This window comes from Canis lupus, chromosome 10 (assembly GCF_003254725.2).
Source record: "Canis lupus dingo isolate Sandy chromosome 10, ASM325472v2, whole genome shotgun sequence".
Lineage (NCBI taxonomy): Eukaryota > Metazoa > Chordata > Mammalia > Carnivora > Canidae > Canis > Canis lupus.
This window is the reverse complement of record NC_064252.1, coordinates 7,136,241-7,154,246: the sequence shown is the minus strand read 5'-3', so window position 1 is coordinate 7,154,246 and position 18,006 is coordinate 7,136,241. Positions and strand designations below refer to the sequence as shown.

At 41.0% G+C, this 18,006-nt stretch overlaps 1 protein-coding gene across 3 annotated transcripts in view; it reads right to left on the bottom strand.

Moving 5' to 3' along the window:
• Positions 1-18,006, bottom strand: part of SRGAP1 (SLIT-ROBO Rho GTPase activating protein 1) — a 276,854-nt gene that overhangs the window by 60,628 nt on the left and 198,220 nt on the right. For all 3 annotated transcript variants that reach the window (XM_025476748.3, XM_025476749.3, XM_049115729.1), the window contains 4 exons: positions 16,158-16,379; positions 14,031-14,132; positions 2,558-2,755; positions 1,553-1,637 (listed from right to left, as the gene is read on the bottom strand). In XM_025476748.3, coding sequence (XP_025332533.1) covers positions 1,553-1,637; positions 2,558-2,755; positions 14,031-14,132; positions 16,158-16,379 — 607 coding nt within the window. The remainder of the gene's footprint in view (positions 1-1,552; positions 1,638-2,557; positions 2,756-14,030; positions 14,133-16,157; positions 16,380-18,006) is intronic.

The window sequence follows — 18,006 nt, the reverse complement described above, 5'->3', positions numbered from 1 at the left end:
CCACATTGGCCTTATTTCCTTCTCTCCCCCTGCCCCCGACCCTGCCGCTTCTGTATCTTTTCTCCTGAATCATTTGAAAGTAACTGGCAGAGGTTTTGATACTGAGCAAATATTTCTTACAAATTAAAAAAAAAAAAAGATTAAGAATCTTCTCCTTCATAATAACACCACTGTCATGTCTTAGAAAATTAACATTAATTCAATAACGTCACTTAATATACAGTCTGTCTACATTTAAATTTCCCTAATTGTCCTTAAAATGTCTTTTGTAACTTTTGTGTTTTTGAATCAGCAAGTTTGCTAATTCAAATTTTTTTGAATTTACTTTTTTGCAAATTCAAAGCTTAATGAAAGTTCACACGTTTTGTTTGGCTATTTTATTTTTGAAGACAACTTTCTAGTAGTTTAAATATTAATTTTTTTCTAAGTGAAATCAGCCTTTTATCTTAGAATCTGGCATCCTAACTGAAATACATGGGAGCCTTGGGTCATGATGACCTTTCTCCAAGTGCTCATTCCCTGAGGATAGTGTGTCCTTTGGAGGAAACCAGGAGATAAGGGGATGAAAAAACCATCTTGTCAGTAGGAAGGTTCTAGAACGGTAGGGGGCAAGAGTTTAGGTCAAAGAGCAGCAATCTCTTTTTGGCCTGAGTTACACACCTCAGTCCTTCCATTTCCCACTTCCATCCATATTCTCTTTCACTTTCTATAACTTCTGGCAAGATCTAGTGTGAATAAAGGATGAAGTTACAGCCTATGAGGCCCTTAAAAAAGGGACTTTGCTTATATTTATTTTTTCCTGTTAAATTTCAAGAAGATGAAAGGAGAAACAGTAATATTGACACAGTCCCTTTTGCCTATAAGCCTTTTTTCTCCATTAGTTTTCTCATTTGTAAAAATGGGGAAGGTGATAGCCCAGTTCAATAAATAGTTCAGAACGATGCCTAGTCCAGAGAAAGCCCTATAGAAGTGGCAGCTATTCTTGTTTTTGTTATTATTATTATTAGCTATAGTAGTTTACTTCATTAGATTATTTCTCAAGTAAAATCAGTGTGTAAGGAAAGGGAAAAAAAAGTCTCCCCAACTGGTCTAACTGGTTTCTAGGAGTCCAGGAAGGCATTAGATGAGAGAGCAAACAGTGGCCCCTGCTAAAACAAATGGGCCGGAGCTGGAAGGGTGGACGAGTCCCAGAGGGTAAGGACGAAGAGGCTGGGTGGTCAGCAGGTGGGAGCAGGTGCAGCTCTGCCCAGTTTTCTACCATTAGGGGCACCGTGTTAGGAGCACTGGGCTGGGCAGAGCGTGCCTCAGGAGCGCTGTGTTGGCTTTGCAGCCCTCCTTAGATTTCACTATTCCTCAAGGTTAGCACCAAGCTTACAAAGAAAACAATTCTAGGGAAAACTGGATTATTACAGTGACAGCAAAAGCCCAGTCTAAACAGGCAGTGCCCTCTGCTTCTTAAAACACAAATCCACAACGCGCATTCTTTGCAGAATTAGCTACATGACACAACACGTAACCCATGTCACCTCCCCGTCTAGTTCCAGCAACTGACCTTCTCCAAGGGTCCTCTGCAATAAGTCATGTTTGGCTTGGAGTTTTGTGATGAGATTACTGCCTTCCAAATATTCTCTGAGTTTCTGCAAAAGGAAAGATTCATTCTTATTTTAAAGATTTTATTTATTTATTCACAAGAGACGCAGAGAGAGAGGCAGAGGCACAGGCAGAGGGAGAAGCAGGCTCTCCCGATGGGGAGCCCGATGTGGGACTCGATCCCGGGACCCCAGGATCATGACTTGAGCTGAAGGCAGATGCTCAACCACTGAGCCCACCCAGGGGCCCCAAGATTCATTCTTAACTTAAAAAAATATATATTTCATGTCAAGGAACTTCCCACAGGATATCTAAACTCCAGCCACTTTTCTCTGCTGGAGCCTAGGATCCTGCTCCTGCGAGTGCAGTCTGATGCCATCACCTGGGAGCCCAGCAGGGATGCAGACTCGCAGGTGCCTCCTTCCCCAGACCTATGGAAATCAGAACCTGCATGTTAACAAGCTCTCCTGGTGATGTGTATGTGTGTTAACATTTAAAAGTAGTTTCAAAAAAATAAATAAGTAAAAGTAGTTTCAGAGCAGTCTTCTTTAAATCTGTGTAATCGGCATCATCTGAGGAATTTTTTAAAAAAGTACTAACTCCTAAATCCTATCCAGAGCAACAGAATTGGGAACTCCAAGGGCAGATAGGAGTTCATACTCTGTAATTTAAAAAAAAAAAAAGATTTTACTTATTTATTCATGAGAGACACAGAGAGAGAGAGAGGCAGAGACAGAGGCAGAGGGAGAAGAAGGCTCCATGCAGGGAGCCCGACATGGGACTCGATCCCAGGACCCCGGGGTCATGACTTGAGCCGAAGGCAGATGCTCAACCACTGAGCCTCCCAGGGGTCCCAGGAGTCCACATTTTAATAAAGAACCCCAGTTGATTCCAATCCAACTCTAGCAGCTGTGTTTGGGGAGCCCAGACCTGAGCCCCAAGAGTGCATGGGAAGCAGTACACTCACCATGAAGTAGAACTGCTCCGTCTCCTGCTGGTTTGCTCTCCTCTTGGCGATGCTGGGCTTACTCAGGTAGGTCTCCGAGACAGTGGATTTCACAGACTCTGTGGACCGGCTGTGCTGGAAGCATTCAGAGACATCGTAGTCCTCGATGGTGACCATATCCTGTATGGTCTGCAAGGTGGCTTCGGTCGTTTTCTTAACCTGGGGACAGGAACACATTTCTCATGTTACTACATAATTTCACGAATCCCACACTTGGTGAGAATCTACTCGGTCAGGCGGAGATGGAGACACAGGCCCTGCCCCAGGAGAGGAGAGAGGGACGGGCACACAACACTACGATCACCAATGTACAGAGGCTCTCTTCAAAATCATCCTCAAGAGGACATTACTGTGTATTTGAATCCTTACAAATCTCATGTATCACCGGGTGCTTTCTCAATTACATCTTTTAAAGTAATCTTTTAAAATCAAGAGTGAATAAAATAAAAAAAATAAAATCAAGAGTGAAACCACACACACAAAAACACACGCTACACACCATAAGTGCATCGCTTCTTGATCACACTGAACACTTATGTGACCACCACTCAGATCAACAAAAATAGCACATTACGAATATCCTCGTGTGTCTCCCAATGACCACACCCCTTCCTCCTGCCCAAAGGTAGCCCTTATCCTGATTTCTAACGTCATATATCAGTTCTAGCGTTTTTTGTATGTCATACACATGGAATCCTAGAGAGTGTATGATTTTTGTCTTGCTTCTGTTGTTCGACTTTACGTAGTAAGATTTATTCATTTCTTGGGAGTATAGGATTTCATTGCTGAATGCTGAATATTCATTATAGGAACACATCGTAATTCATCCCCTTTTCTGTTGATAGATGACTTACTTCTAGTTTTGGGCCACTGAGACTATGACTGCTATGACTCCACGTCTAGCATACCGGATCAGAATTGCTTATATGGTTCACCCAACTGTTTTCCAAAATTATTGTTCTGATTTGTATTAGCACCAGCATGATAAGAAGAGATCCTGTTACTCTACATCAAGAGTTGGCATTATCAGTTTTTAAAAATGTAAACCATTGTGTTGGGTGTATAGTGGTATCTTATTGTGGTTTTATTTATTTATTTTTAAAAATATTTTATTTATTTATTCATGGGAGAGAGAGAGAGGCAGAGACACAGAGGGAGAAGCAGGCCCCATGCTGGCAGCCTGACACAGGACCCGATCCTGGGACCCCAGGACCACACCCTGGGCCAAAGGCAGGCACTAAACCGCTGAGCCACCCAGGGATACCCCCTTATTGTGGTTTTATTTTTTATTTATTTATTTTATTGTAGTTTTAATATGCATTTCTTTGATGCCTGAGATTGAGCTTATTATAATATGTTTAAGATAATTTGGATTTCCTCTCTTGCAAATGCTTTGTTCAAATCTCTTGCTCAATTTTCTACTGGGTTATAAGTATTCTTCTTATTTGTAGATACAGCTAGGAGTCTTATGTTAGTTTTATGTGTTGCAAATATCTTTTCCCACTCTGCTCCGGCTTGTTACTCTAGTATCTAGATGAACTGTCTCTAATTTTAATGTAATCAATTTGCCAATCCCTTCCTTTATTATTGGTACTTTTTGTGTCCTACTTAAGAAATATTTTCCTATCTCAGAGCCATAAAGATATCCTTCTATGTTATCTTCTAGAAGCTTCTTAATTTATCGTCTACATTTATCTTGCACAATTAGACCACATACTACCTTTGCTTATCAAAGTCTACTGTAAATCGCTAGCTTTATCCTTTTCCCAAGGTACAGAATTTAGAGCATCTTAACTTCATTCACTTCTCCTTATATATATATGCTGTTTTTATAATGTATTATAATAGAATACATATGTAAGTATTAACATATATTTAAATACATCAGTTGTTATAGTCAATATTCATTCAGCTTTATCCATATATTACGTTATTTGACCTCCTTTCCTTATATTGTTAAGACTAACTCTCTGCCTTTAGAAATTCCTTTTAGCATGAGTCTGCTGGTGGTGAACTCTGCTTTTTATTGACTTGAAAATGTCTTTTATTTCACTTTCATTTATGAAAGTTATTTCTTCCTGGTTGGCAGTTTATTTTCTTTCAATACACTGAACACTATTTTCTTGCTTCTATGTTCCTGTTGAATGAGAAGTTTTCTATGAGTCTATTGCTACTTTGCTTCCTTCTCCAGCTGCTTTCTACATTTTTAAAAAATTTTACTTCTTTGAGAGAGAGAGACCACACAAGCAGGGAGAAGGGACTGTGGGCGAGGGAGAAGCGGACTCCCTGTTGAGCAGGAAGCCTGATGCAGGCTGATCCCGGGACCTCAGGATCATGACCTGAGTCGATGGCAGATGCTCAATCAGGTGCCCCTAAAGTTTTCTGCAGTTTTACATGATGTGTATATGTAAGGATTTTAAAAATATATTTTACCTGGATGTTTTTGGACTTTTTGAATTGTGTGATATTTTTAATAAACTCTGATAAATTCTTAGCTTTTATCTCTGCAAATATTGTCTCCTTTTCTATTGCTTTCCTTTCTGGGAATTTAATTACTATGCTACACATCACTGTGTTCTCCATATCTCCTACCCTTCTATTTGTCTTTTCTTTGTTTTTATTTTTAAGACTTCAATTTATTTATCTGAAAGATAGAGAGGGGCGCCAGAGCATCTCAGATGGTGAAGCATCTGCCTTCAGCTCAGGTCATGATCTGCGGGTCCTGGGATCAAGCCTCAAGTTGGGCTCCCTGCTCAGCTGGAAGTCTGCTTCTCCTTCTGCCTCTGCCCCTCCCCTGCTTGTGCTCTCTCTCGCTGTCTCTCTCTCAAATAAATAAATACATAGAATTTTTTTTTTAAAAGAGTGTACATGCATGAATGTGAGCATGAGTTGGAGGGGAAGAGCAGAGGGAGAGGGACAAACAGACTCCCCGCTGAGCGGGGAGCCTAACTTAGGCCTCGATCCCAAGACACTGAGATCATGATGTGAGTCGAAGTCAGACACCTCACTGACTGAGCCACCCAAGCACCCCCTTCTTTGCATTTTCTATCCTTTTGTTTTTCCACACTGCATTTTGATTATTTTCTTCTGATTTGTCCTCCACTTTGATAATTCACTCTTTAGCTGTGTCGAATTGGATATTAAAACCATCCACCAATTTATTAACTTGGGGCATTGTAGTTCTCACTTTTAGGATCCCTTTGTGGTACATTTTCAAACCTGTTACTTCATTGTTTATAAAATATAAGCTTGGCTTTTATCTCCTTGAACACAGTTAAGTAGTTCTTTTATAGTTCATTTCTGACAATCTCAATATTTGGAACTCCTGTGGGTATTTCTCCGTGATCTGATGTCTGTTTGCTGGATGTTTTGGTAGAGTTATTTGAAGTCTAGCGTGAGACTACTGTCCTCTAGAAAGAATGTCTCCTTATTTTTCCAAGCTAATCAGGGCACTAATTGTTCAGAATCACTGGATTTACTTTTGTTCAAAATATTTGATGCTCTTCCTTTTGGGAACATATGGTTCTGTGCCATGGACTTCAAGCTTGGCCAGACACCTTGTTCAGGACAGTGAAATATGAAATAATCAGCTGAGTGACTCAGTCCACTATTACAAGAAGTAGAAATAAAATCAATTACTCTTTTCTTTTAATTAACAAAATACTATTTAGGGAAGAAGTAATGGCAATCGATGTTAGTTCCCATGCTTAAGGAGATCACTAAAGTAAAACAAAAACACAAAGAAATTCAACAGACTTAGTCATTATTGCTGGGGATATCTGCACAATGCATATGGGAAAAAGCATGTAAAAGGTTATTTTAAAATAAACAATACTCTAAGTGGTTACTTTAAGGTAGTCATGATTACATAATTTATAGACTGAATGAAAAGACTCATCACCCCAGAGGTGACATCAGCAAGACAGCAAAATAGGAGGCTCCCCTTCATATTCCTGTCCCATTGCAACAATAATCTGGTGGCCATCCAGGGGCAAAAGTGTATTTGTGGGAGCTCTGGGATCCAGGTAAGAACTGATAAAACCTTGGTAAAGCCCAGGACTGAGGAGGACCAATTTGAGAAAGTAGGTCTGGGCCCAGGTGGGAGGCTTGCCAAGGGTGGTCCTGGCTACTGTCCCAGAAACAGTCTGTCCCCCGGGGACTGTTACTGTCCTTGTTTGGCTTTGGTCCTATCACCAGAACTACCTGCCAATGGCCCCAGAAGGAGGGACGTGTACTTGAGCCTCCTAGCTGTGGACTGTGTAGCAGCCTGTGATGTAGTTCCAGACCCTCTCAGCCCTAGTTATGGAGCAGCCCTACCAGCCCAGTGGCTTGCTAGAAGGCATATTTCTCAGTGCTCCTGGAGCCAGGCCTGCTGACCTCAGTTTATCACCTGACTCTAGGTGGGAGACACATCTGTCTGTGCTCCTGCAGGCAGGCCTGCATGCCTTGGTTCTGGCTATGCATCCCAAAGTGGACCTGGGTCTTGGTGCCAGCTGCTCTGGCTGGGGTACAGAGCCAGTCCTACCAGTTAGGAACCCCTTCAGGACACTGGTGGGTGTCACACCTATTCAGGCACCTCGTAATGGACACACTACCTGTGGACCAACTGCGAGCCCTGAGGTGGACCATCCTCCCAGCACCAGACTTTCTGCCGTAGGTCTTGGAGGCGGTACCATTTGCCCAGGGACCAGAGAGGATACACACCCAGCAGGTCCCCTGGTAACAACCATGGACAGAGCAGGAGCCGTGTGGTTCCTGTCATTGTCAACGACACTGTTTTTTTTCCTCCTTTACTCCACTTTCTTCTCTGAAGCAAGAGCGTCATGGTTAAATCTGGAATTGTCAGGAAGAATAAAGGATGTGACAGGAAACACCAGACACAGGTGGCTGGGACTACATATCACCCCATGGGATGTTCTCGACGAAGAATAACACCAGCTTCTGACACACAAGTCATGTTAATAAGCCACAAGGAGGGAATATAATGAGGCAAATACGAAGCAACTAATAGGAGGCCTGTAATGACGTCCCATTAGCAGCAGGAAAACACAGTTAGCTTCGGTAGGAGAGGCTGAACGGGTGACAAGGAATTATGGAAAACCCAAAGAATGTACCGCCCTGGAGGGGTGCGCAGGTGGCCTGGCCTCTGAGATGAATCAAAGTGAATGACACAGAGGAGGTGACTTTCACGGGCTCCCAGAGACGGGCTCTTCTGCCTTTTAACTCACAGGACGTTACAATCGTTGGAGAAAAAATCGTTGTTGTGTCTTCTCTAAACACCTGCAGTAGATTCCCAGAGCTGCTGGAACAAAGTACCACACGCTGGGGGCTCGTGTGCCACCAGTTATTGTCCTACAGGTCTGGCTGCTGCAGGTCTGGGAGCAAGGTGTGGGCAGGGTCGGTCCCCACCTAGGGCCACTAGGGAAGACCTGTTCCAGGCCTGCCTCCTTAGCTTGCAGATGATCAGCTTCCGGGGCTCTTCACGCGGCCTTCTCTGCTTCTGTGTGCAAATTTTCTCTTTTTAACAAGGACACTGATGACACTGGATTAAGGCCCACCCTGATGGCCTCGCTTTAATTACCTGTGTGAAGACTCTTGTCTTCAGATAAAGTCATATGCTGAAGTACTGGGGGTTAGTACTTCAACACAGAAGTTTTGGAGGAACACAATCCAACCTCTAACACGCATGCTATTTTATGACACTGTGCCTTGCACATGACACAGGCCTCATCATCCTTTAAGACTCATCAATCCAGGGAGGCCCGGGTGGCTCAGTGGCTGAACGTCTGCCTTTGGCTCAGGGCGTGATTCCGGAGTCCCGGGATCGAGTCCCATGTCAGGTTCCTTGCATGGAGCCTGTTTCTCCCTCTGCCTATGTCTCTGCCTCTCTCTCTGTGTCTCTCATGAATAAATAAAATCTTAAAAAAAAAAAAAAAAGACTCATCAATCCATCTGTGAAGATGACCCCCAGCTCCGCCTTCCCTCCACCACCTATCTACTTACTTCCTGCCACGACTGACCTTGGATGCGTTTCAATGACAGCACTGTATCCATTTCAGATGTGTTAAAAATTACCAGAAAGAAAGCAGACACACATGCATGCATGCACACACACACACGGAGACTGGATTAATTCCATAGTTAACCAGCCAAGGGGACAGAAATTTACTGCCGGCAGAGGAAGGCAGGAACAGAGGCAGAGCATCTTGCCATGGCCCGTCGTTCTTGGTGCAGATGCCAGTGACCTTGGCTGTGCTGGAGAATGAGGAGAATGAAGCCAGATCCGTTTCTCACAGCACCTACCACACTGTTGGGAGGGCTCTGCTGTCCACGTACGGGGGAGCAACTTGAGGTTGGAGACCGCTTATTATGCTTTGTAGCTCTAGTTAATTAGCACAGTGCCTGGGCCACAGTGGCTTATCCAAAAGGTTCAACGAATGAATGGTAGAGGTTAAAGTCCTCCTCCTTTCAAATCCACAGATGTCAAGGAAACATTCGGCACACAGCAACAGCGGGAGCCTTCACAGCTGCCATTCCATCCAGGGTGCCCTATCCCGTGGCTCACTTTTAAATCCTTTCTAGAAACTCTCTTCGCTCTGCTTGGTATTCTTCTGGATCATGCTTCTTCTTTTGGGGACTTAAAGCTTATTTGAAACTACACACACACACATGCACACACACCACATACATGGCTTCTAAAAATACATGTTTTTTTTTTTTTTTTAAAGTGCATTTTCGTGGGAGACATTTGATCCTTGTTTTCAAGGATCATGGCCAAGATAGTGCTATCATTTGACGAATAAATGGCAGCTATCTTTTACTTAGGCTTCTACTGTTAACCTCATCAATAGAAGCTTGGAGGCAATAAGAAATACCTAAATAAGAAAGAAAACAACTTAGATAAGCAAAAATAAAGTTAAAGCTATGGAGAAGATTAAAAATAGTAATTATGATTAGGTAATTACCAAGCTCCACATCTTATACCAAGTCTTAGAAGAATCTGACAATGGCCCCAAAGGGTTTGATCATGGATTTTCATGACTTGGCACTGTGCTGCAGTCAGTGGTTTTATGGGACGTTTTGGGGGGATATGGGACTGTTCTACCCTAGGTGATTTTCCTCAATCACCCAGGCCATGAAAATTGTTTCAAATGTTTACATAAAATCTTGTTCATTATGGTTGAAAATACCCTGGGTAAGGAATCTATTTTTGGAATAGTCTTTGAGTTACTCCCTAGTAAACTGTTGGTGAAAGATTTTAAGTAAAGTGAGGAAAATTTATATGGGGCTGTCAGTTCATTAAACAGTGTTGCAAATTAACTGAGGAATCACAGGCTTCTCTCTTTTCCATTCCCTTTGGGGGGATAAATCTATAACTTAAGAGAAACTCACTTTATAAATGACACGTAAGTCATGGCTCACAAGTGACTCGCTTATGGAAACTCTATTTTCTGGCCCAAACATTGGGACAGATGGTCTGAAAATGGGGGCAAACTCCTTAAAATGAAGGCTGTACTAAAAATATGAAAAGCATAATGACTCTACTCATACAATTCCTTCTCCTTTTCATGAGCCGTGTCTAGATGAAAGGGCGGAAAGAGGAACTCTAAGAAAAGGAAACTGCAGACTATGGGGAATCAATCCAGAGGTAGCTTGGAAAGAAAAAAGCAAAAGGAATGACTCCCAAGCTAAAATCTGTAGCTTTAGCCTGTAACAAAGGTTAAAAGTGAACTTGAAAAAATAAAGGTTAAAAGTGAACTTGAAGAATGTGTGCAAAACCAGTGTGACATTACATTGAAAGACGTCTAGAGACTATTTACAGTGAGAAAGGTATAAATGATTATTTAGATGTAGGTTGCTTTGTAAGTGTGATCTTTAAAAGTACTAATTTTTTTGTTTTGTTTTTTAAGGTACTAATGTTTTGAATAAAAAGTTACACTTCTAAGAAAAAGAAAACAAAGAAATAGCAATAGAGCTGTGTGGGCAGCAGGCTCTGCTCTATTCTACATGTACAACCAGAGAGGGCACTAATAAATATTTGTTGGCTGGACAACAGGGGGTTGGAATCATTACATTGAGGTACCAGTGATGCAAGCGCGCAGCGTAATGAAATGGAAAGCTCATTTTAAAAGGCCTAATAGGCAAAGGTAAAGTTGTGAGGAGACAACAATCCATTATTAATCTGTATCCATCCCGAATTCAATGACGCCCTTCTCAAAGCTCCACTCCACTTTTGCTATGTGTGAGTATTCTGAGGCCACTTCACAAACGCTTACTGCTCTCTTTGTTCTAAGGCCAGGCCTGCAAACTCAAATATCTTTGAGGGCCAAGGAAGTAATGAAAATGAGGCAAGTGGGCTGAGCGGGGAGCATGGCAAACAGGAAGCACATGCTCTGAGTCTAAGGGGAACATCTCAGCTCAAGCCAGTTATCTTCCTGCAGAAACACAGGCCTAGTATGGATCAGACTTTGTAGCTGTTTAGAAACTGGGCACAGGTATTTTTATTCAAGGCTTCTAATTGTTAAATGCCAGCAACTAATTTTTAAAAATCAAGTGCTGTAGAGCAAAGAGAATTTGTCCACAGCCTGTAAGCTGTACCACTTTCTTAGCATGGAAATTCCCTTCTAAAAAGGCTTCCTACAGGTTTAAACAGCAGTCCATTATTTGTAGTTGTTTAAGAACTGGTGAAAAGGTTCATGTTCTATTTAGCTGCACTGTGTTTTTGTAAACGTGGATGAAATTCTCTTCCAACTTTTATCTTTTCACTGGGCAGTCATAATTATTATTAGTTAACTGAACTCGTTCCAGTGAATTTTGGAACCTGTGTGTATCTGTTTGTGCAGAGGCAGGGAATTATACTTGTTTCTTGACTTGTGTATTCTGGCTTGAGAGCAATGTGTCAATTTTTGGACCTCTGTCAGTGGAGGATCGGGAGGCAATTTCTCTATTTATCATAGAGAAAACGGTATAAACGACTCCAAATCAGCAATGATTGCTATTTTGTTCCCAAGTTACGGCTCTTATTGTCTACATTATATAAATGACTTGTTACAGCCTGGCTCTCGTGCAACCCAGATGCTAACTGTGACATTCATCTCTGTACTCCCCACACCTGACAAAATATGTGGAACGTAGAAGTTGATGAACAAATATTTATTGTACTGAAATGAACTGACTCATAGTGTCAAAACCCCTTAAACGGGCTCTCAAAGTCTTTTGTCATCTGACTTTAGCTCCACCTTTGGCTTATCCTCAAGGAGAACCTGGATGATGACCAAATTGCTCTGGGAAACCAAGGTTCTTCCAGGGCATTTTGAAATGCACTGAAACATCTTTTCCTCCTTCTATATCAGTGGAAATCTACCGAGTGTCAAAAATCCAATTTAAATCTTCCTTTCATTGGGAATCCCATTCTGGGATAGTGAGTATGTTCCATTTCCAACAGATGATAAACCACTAGTCAGGCTCATTGGAAATATCAGGACAGTCTAACTCATTTGTTTCTTTTTTTTTTTTTTTTTCATTTGTTTCTATGATAAATGCTCTTAACCCTCAGAAAGCATTACTTACCATTATTAGTTTATAAGGACCCCGTGCTTCTCTACATCATGCCCAAATAAGCGTACTCAGAGGCCCGCAGGGGCCAGACAGGCAACAGAAATGGTATAGTCCAATGTAAAAATATTGGGAGCTGAAGGACTATGGCAAAGTGGAATTCAGATACCCCAGCTCTTCCCTTCATGAGGCAATGCAGGGTCACAGTCGTCAGACTCACTCGTTTTTAATAGGCCAAAAGTGTGGGAGCCAAACAAAACAGGTCTGTGGGCTGCCAGTTTTGACCTTGTGTATAACACATTATTTTCCTAGAGTTTAGAGCCTGTTTCCAAGTAAAACAGCAGGAGGATACACATGCACAAAAAATTGGAAGGCACTAGACGTACAAACTGTAGATCTATTAGGATCCAGTAAACTGCATTAGGCAAGTGTTTTGTGATGCCTTGCCAAAACCCTAAGCTCTAAAACACCTCAAGAAGAGCAATGGCTTTCCTTTGGAAAGGCTCATTTGCGGGACTTGACACAGCAACTGAAGCCTGAATCACACGGTTGCATCTTAAATACGCACGTGTGAATAAGGGGTGGTTTGGTTCTGCTAGAAAGAATGGAAGCCAGAAAGCTGCAGTGGATTTTGACCAAACTCTACTGGTCTAGAAACACACCACTGTTTCTTAGTAGTAGAACCAAATACGTGGGCACGTAGTTTATAACATCTCAGTGGGATTAAAATAAAGGAGGGTATCAAAGTGCATTTTGGTAATTTGTCTCATCAAGGTGAATTACTGTTATTTTCTTTTTCTGTCCCACATTCCTTCTTCTCAGGAATTCTTTCTAGAAATACATATTTATGTGGGAGCTGTCAGTCAAAGGGCCCTATGCATAAGCACAACATCTAAGCTAATCAGTGCAAGAATCCCATTTCTTGCACATAACGGCTGGTCCGGAAATATGCCTGGTTTAAGTCAGGCCAATAAAGGATTCTAGTTCAGGGATAAGGACACTGAGATGGGGTGAGATGGCAAGCTATAGGGACCACGTAGTTTGGGATATCCCGATAGGAGGGAAAACAACCACCAACACACCTGAAGATACAGCTTCAAAGTGATGGAGAGCCTTCTCATAGTATCATCGGAATACGGACCCCAACATGCCGAGGCTATGCAAACACTGACCAGTAAGTAAACCTCCTAACCTAACTTTGATTTGGGTTCCTGTAAATGCTAACCGAGAGCCTTAGAAATATCTGTGGTTCATATTTTATTTAAGGAGAACATGGATCCAATTAAATTAATTTCAGAAACAGGCCACTAAACTGCGTGACCGCTTTCTGGCCCAACATATATTTTATAGTTCACCTTTTATGTTCTATCCACCTAAAGCTGCTAATATCAGCAAATAAACAATTTCCTATTCTCATTCAAGTACTATTTTAACATATTATTTCTGTACTAACTGTATCAGTAATGCCATGCTTAGTACCAGAACTCTAAAGGATACAAAAAAGCAAAGAAAAGTACTAATTTCAAAAGTCAGGATTAAATGAGCATGTCGGTCAAGTTTTACTTCCACACTGCTGTACATTCTTGGATGCATACGTTGTCCTTGATCATTTAGGGGAAATGGTTTCAGTATGAATTACAAATTTAGAAATTAAAACGTGTGTCTACATGTGTATGCAGTGAATCCCTGGTAGAGGACTCCTCTCTGGCCTACTACAGAATCTTTGCATTTATCTCTTACCAGCAGTATTTTAGGAACCATGATTGAGCTGAAAATGCATGATGGAGAAATTGCATTTGGAATGTTAAACACGCCTAGGTCATGCGAAAATGTCTTCCAGCGCACATGAGATTTCTTGTGGGGCAGAAAGCAAGCTCACCTCCTCGTTCTCGATTTTGAGTGTGGCCAGCCGGGACTGCAGCTGCTGGTACCTGAGCATAAGCTCCGCCTGGACTGGCTGCTGAGCGCTGACCTGACACACCTGGTGGGGAAACAGAAATCGCAGTCACGCCACGGCCCTCCAGCCACCTCCAGGGGCATGGCTCTCCCACTTAACTGCTGCGTGAGTCACGCTGATTGCCCTCCACATCCCAATTCCATATTTATTTTTAATAGCCGCCTCAAAACTTCAGGTTTAAATCCGGACTTGCTCCCTAAGTGGCAAGACGAGAGGGTGCAGCTGCGTGGCCTGGATACGACGACGAGGAAGGCAGCAGCTGCAGGCAGCTTGGCTCTAAGGACAGGGCAGTGGCTGCATAGGGAGCTCGGATGCTGACCTCTCACTCGTGGAATTCTGGATGACCACGGGGCAGGGGACAGAGTGCAAAGGATGACCCCAGGGAAGTACGCAGACAGAAGCAGGGTGGGCAGCAGAGCCCACTGGCCACAGTGGGACGAGCGACCCTAGTAGGTCACTAACCATCTGCTTCCCTATCTGTAGAGCAGGGACACTAAGAGTTCCTACGCCATGGGGTCATTGTGGGGATGAAATAAGTTAATGTACATAAAGCACTTAGCACACTGCCTGGCACAGAGTAAAGACTCTGAAAATGTGACTATTAGCGTCTTTTAACCATTGCTTGCTTCACTAATATCAGCCAGGTCACATCCTTCACCATGAATGTGAAGAGGCCACGCCTTGTAATCTGCAGCAGAAACTCATTTTGGCTATTATGATCTCACTCATTGGTTAGGGTCAAAATTAGAGCCTTTGAATTATATTCTATTTAGGTCCACTGAAATTGCACCAAAAAAAAACAAAGTTTCTTTTCATTTTCCTTCTCAAGAGATGCTCTTGGCAGATGGGCGTTTCAACTCTTATGGAGTCTCCAAAACATCAGAGATGATTGCCCTCCCGCAGAACTGGTTGTAAAAAAAGGGCAAGCGACTCATTTTTTTTTTTTTTAAATAATAGTTCCAAGAAAAGAAAAAAAGAAAAACTACAAACCCAGCTGAAGTCACTTATCTGTGATATTTTATCATTCTATGTTTGACATATCCATAACTGAAAAATTATAACAGTAATCATTTGGTTTTGGAAACATGACTCTGGGTGGGATAAGCCACTCGCCTGTCAAATTCATGTGCCATTGGCATAAAAACTGCTTACCATTTCTAATTGAGTAATTTACTCTATCAGATGAAGCAAACATAAAATTGGGTTAGAAATGCACAGGCACACACGTATTTTATAAATCTTAACACTAGGTGTCTCAGGAAAAAAATACATTAAAGGAATCTGTCATCGCTATTATATCTATTTTTAAAAACATGCTGTCACCACAATAAGCTAAACTTGAGTTTTTAATCTATGAGTGTTGTTTTGCACAGCTGGAACACCAAGTGCTATACTACAGCGTGCTCATTAATTGGTTATTCTTGTTTTCCCAGCCAGAGACAATAAAATATACCACTGCAACTCATACACAGTTCAGATGGACTTTTTTCCTTGGGTAAAACAGGATACAAAGCTAAATTTGTATAAAGAATCTAAGATACATCATTTCTAATGCTCATTTTACCAGTTTGAAAACAACTTGAGTCTTAAAAAAATGTGTTGTATTTCCCAACCTCCCCGCCCCATTCTCCTGTCATTTACAATTATTTTTCTTTATGGGGATCTTTAAAGGAAGATTACAAGAAGCCTTCAGATAGATTCTATTGGGCCAGCAGAGGGTCTCACTTTGAATTTAAATCTGAATGTCTAGAGGTGAAGTAAGAACTATCCTGAGACAGTGTAGTGCTTACAACCGAGTTTGTGCAAAGGTTTGGCCTCTGCAGGCATTTGAATACTGGACCCTTGGCTTTAAGAGGCGGTTATGGCTTGGGGGCAGTGGATGGGGCAGGGGAAGGTGGTAGTGGCTGATCCTAGGTTGTAACTAGCAAAGATCTCATACAAAGGCAGGAGAGAAAACACAACTGGGAATTCTGACAACTTTTAGTTCTGGAGAGTAACTAATGTAAGTGAAAAGACAACTCATTAGTTTTAAAACAATGAATTACTGACCTCATCACCCATGTGAGACTGAAACTCAAACTTCATTGGTGGACAGAATGCAGCAGGGTACATCTCCATAAATCTCTGTTTATCACTCCTGGGCTCCAAGTTATCAACTGCATTCTCAATAATGTCTAAGCCTTCATGTCTGGAAGTTTCAAGATTATACTCTGCAGAGAGATATGTTCTCAGGGCTCTGTTCAGACTTGCATGGTAGCCAAGATCACAGCACTTAAAAAAAAAGAGTACCATACATAAAAATTAATTCAAAATGGATCAAAGACCTACATGTGACAGCTACAACTATAAAATTCTTAGAAGAAGAAAACACAGGAGTAAACCTTCATGACCTTGCATTAGCCACTGGTTTCCTGGGTATGGCATCAAAAGCACAAGCAACAAAAGAAAAAATAAACTGGATTTCGTCAAATTTGAAGACTTTTGTGCTTTTAGGGTACGATTAAGTAAAGTAAAAAGATAACCCACAGAACGGGAATTTTTTTTTTACAAATCACATATCTTATTTTAAAAAATTGTATCTAGAATACATAAAGAAATCTTACAACTCAATAATGAAAAGACAAATAGGCCAACTAAGAAATGAGCAATGGAACAGGACATTCCTCAAAAAACATATCAAATGGTCAGTAAGTACAGAAAAAGATGCTCAACATCATTAGTCATCAGGGAAATGCAAATTAAAACAGTGAGATACCACTTCACACCCATTAGTATGGTTATAATAAAAAAGATAACAGGCATTAGGGAGGACGTAGAGAAATTGGAATCTTTCATATACTGTTGATGGGAATATAAAATATTATAGTCTCTCTGGAAAAATCTGGTAGTTCAAAAAAGAGTAAAACACAGAGTTAACATATGACTTGGCAGTTCCATTCCTAATAATATACACAAGAAAAGTAAAAAATGTTCACCAAAAAACCTTGTACATGAATGTTTATACCAGCACTATTAATAACAGCTGAAAAGTGGAAACAATCTAAATGTCCAACTAATAAATAAACAAGATGAAATATTATCCAATCCTAACAAAGAAGGAAGTACTGATACATGTGCTACAACATGTAGGATCAACCTTGAAACATTATGTTAAGTGAAAGAAACCAGCCATAAGAAACCACACCTTGTAGGATTCCATTTATATGAAATGTCTAGAATAGGCAAATCTATAGAGATAGAAGGTAGATTAGTGGCTGCCAAGGGATGGAGCAACTAGGGAGTGGTGCCGAAGGGGTGCAGGATTTCTTTCTGGAATAATGAAAATAATATGTAATGGACTGTAGTGATGGCTACATAACTTTGACTATACTAAAAGACAACTGTAGATTTTTAATGAATGAACAATTGGTATATGAGTAATATCTCAAGAAAGATGTTAAAAAACAAATACCAAATACCCAAAGGAAATAATGAAAAAATAGCATTTAAATTTGTTCATGCTTACTGGTACTATGATTTTTTAAAATCCTTGTAGGATGCAAACATACTAACTGTAGTATTTTGGATTTGTATAATTTACTGATGACTCAATAATTATCCGTACTCTTTCAGAGGTGAGAAGAACTGGTTTGAATCTGCCAAAAAAAGTTCAGGAATGTCTTCTTTCTTATCCCTAGAATAAAATTCATAAATAAGAAATGACTGCCAAAGTTCTTTCACTGGAGATAGAATTTTGGGATTCTTAAATCTTCATTACCTTTAATTTGTATGTGCATCTATTTTTTTTCATGTTGCATTTTAAGAGAATATAATTGAAAAATATAACTATGGATATTGGTCAGTTATAAATTAATGAAAGAATTTTAAATTTGTACTTGGAAGCAATATAGATCTCTTA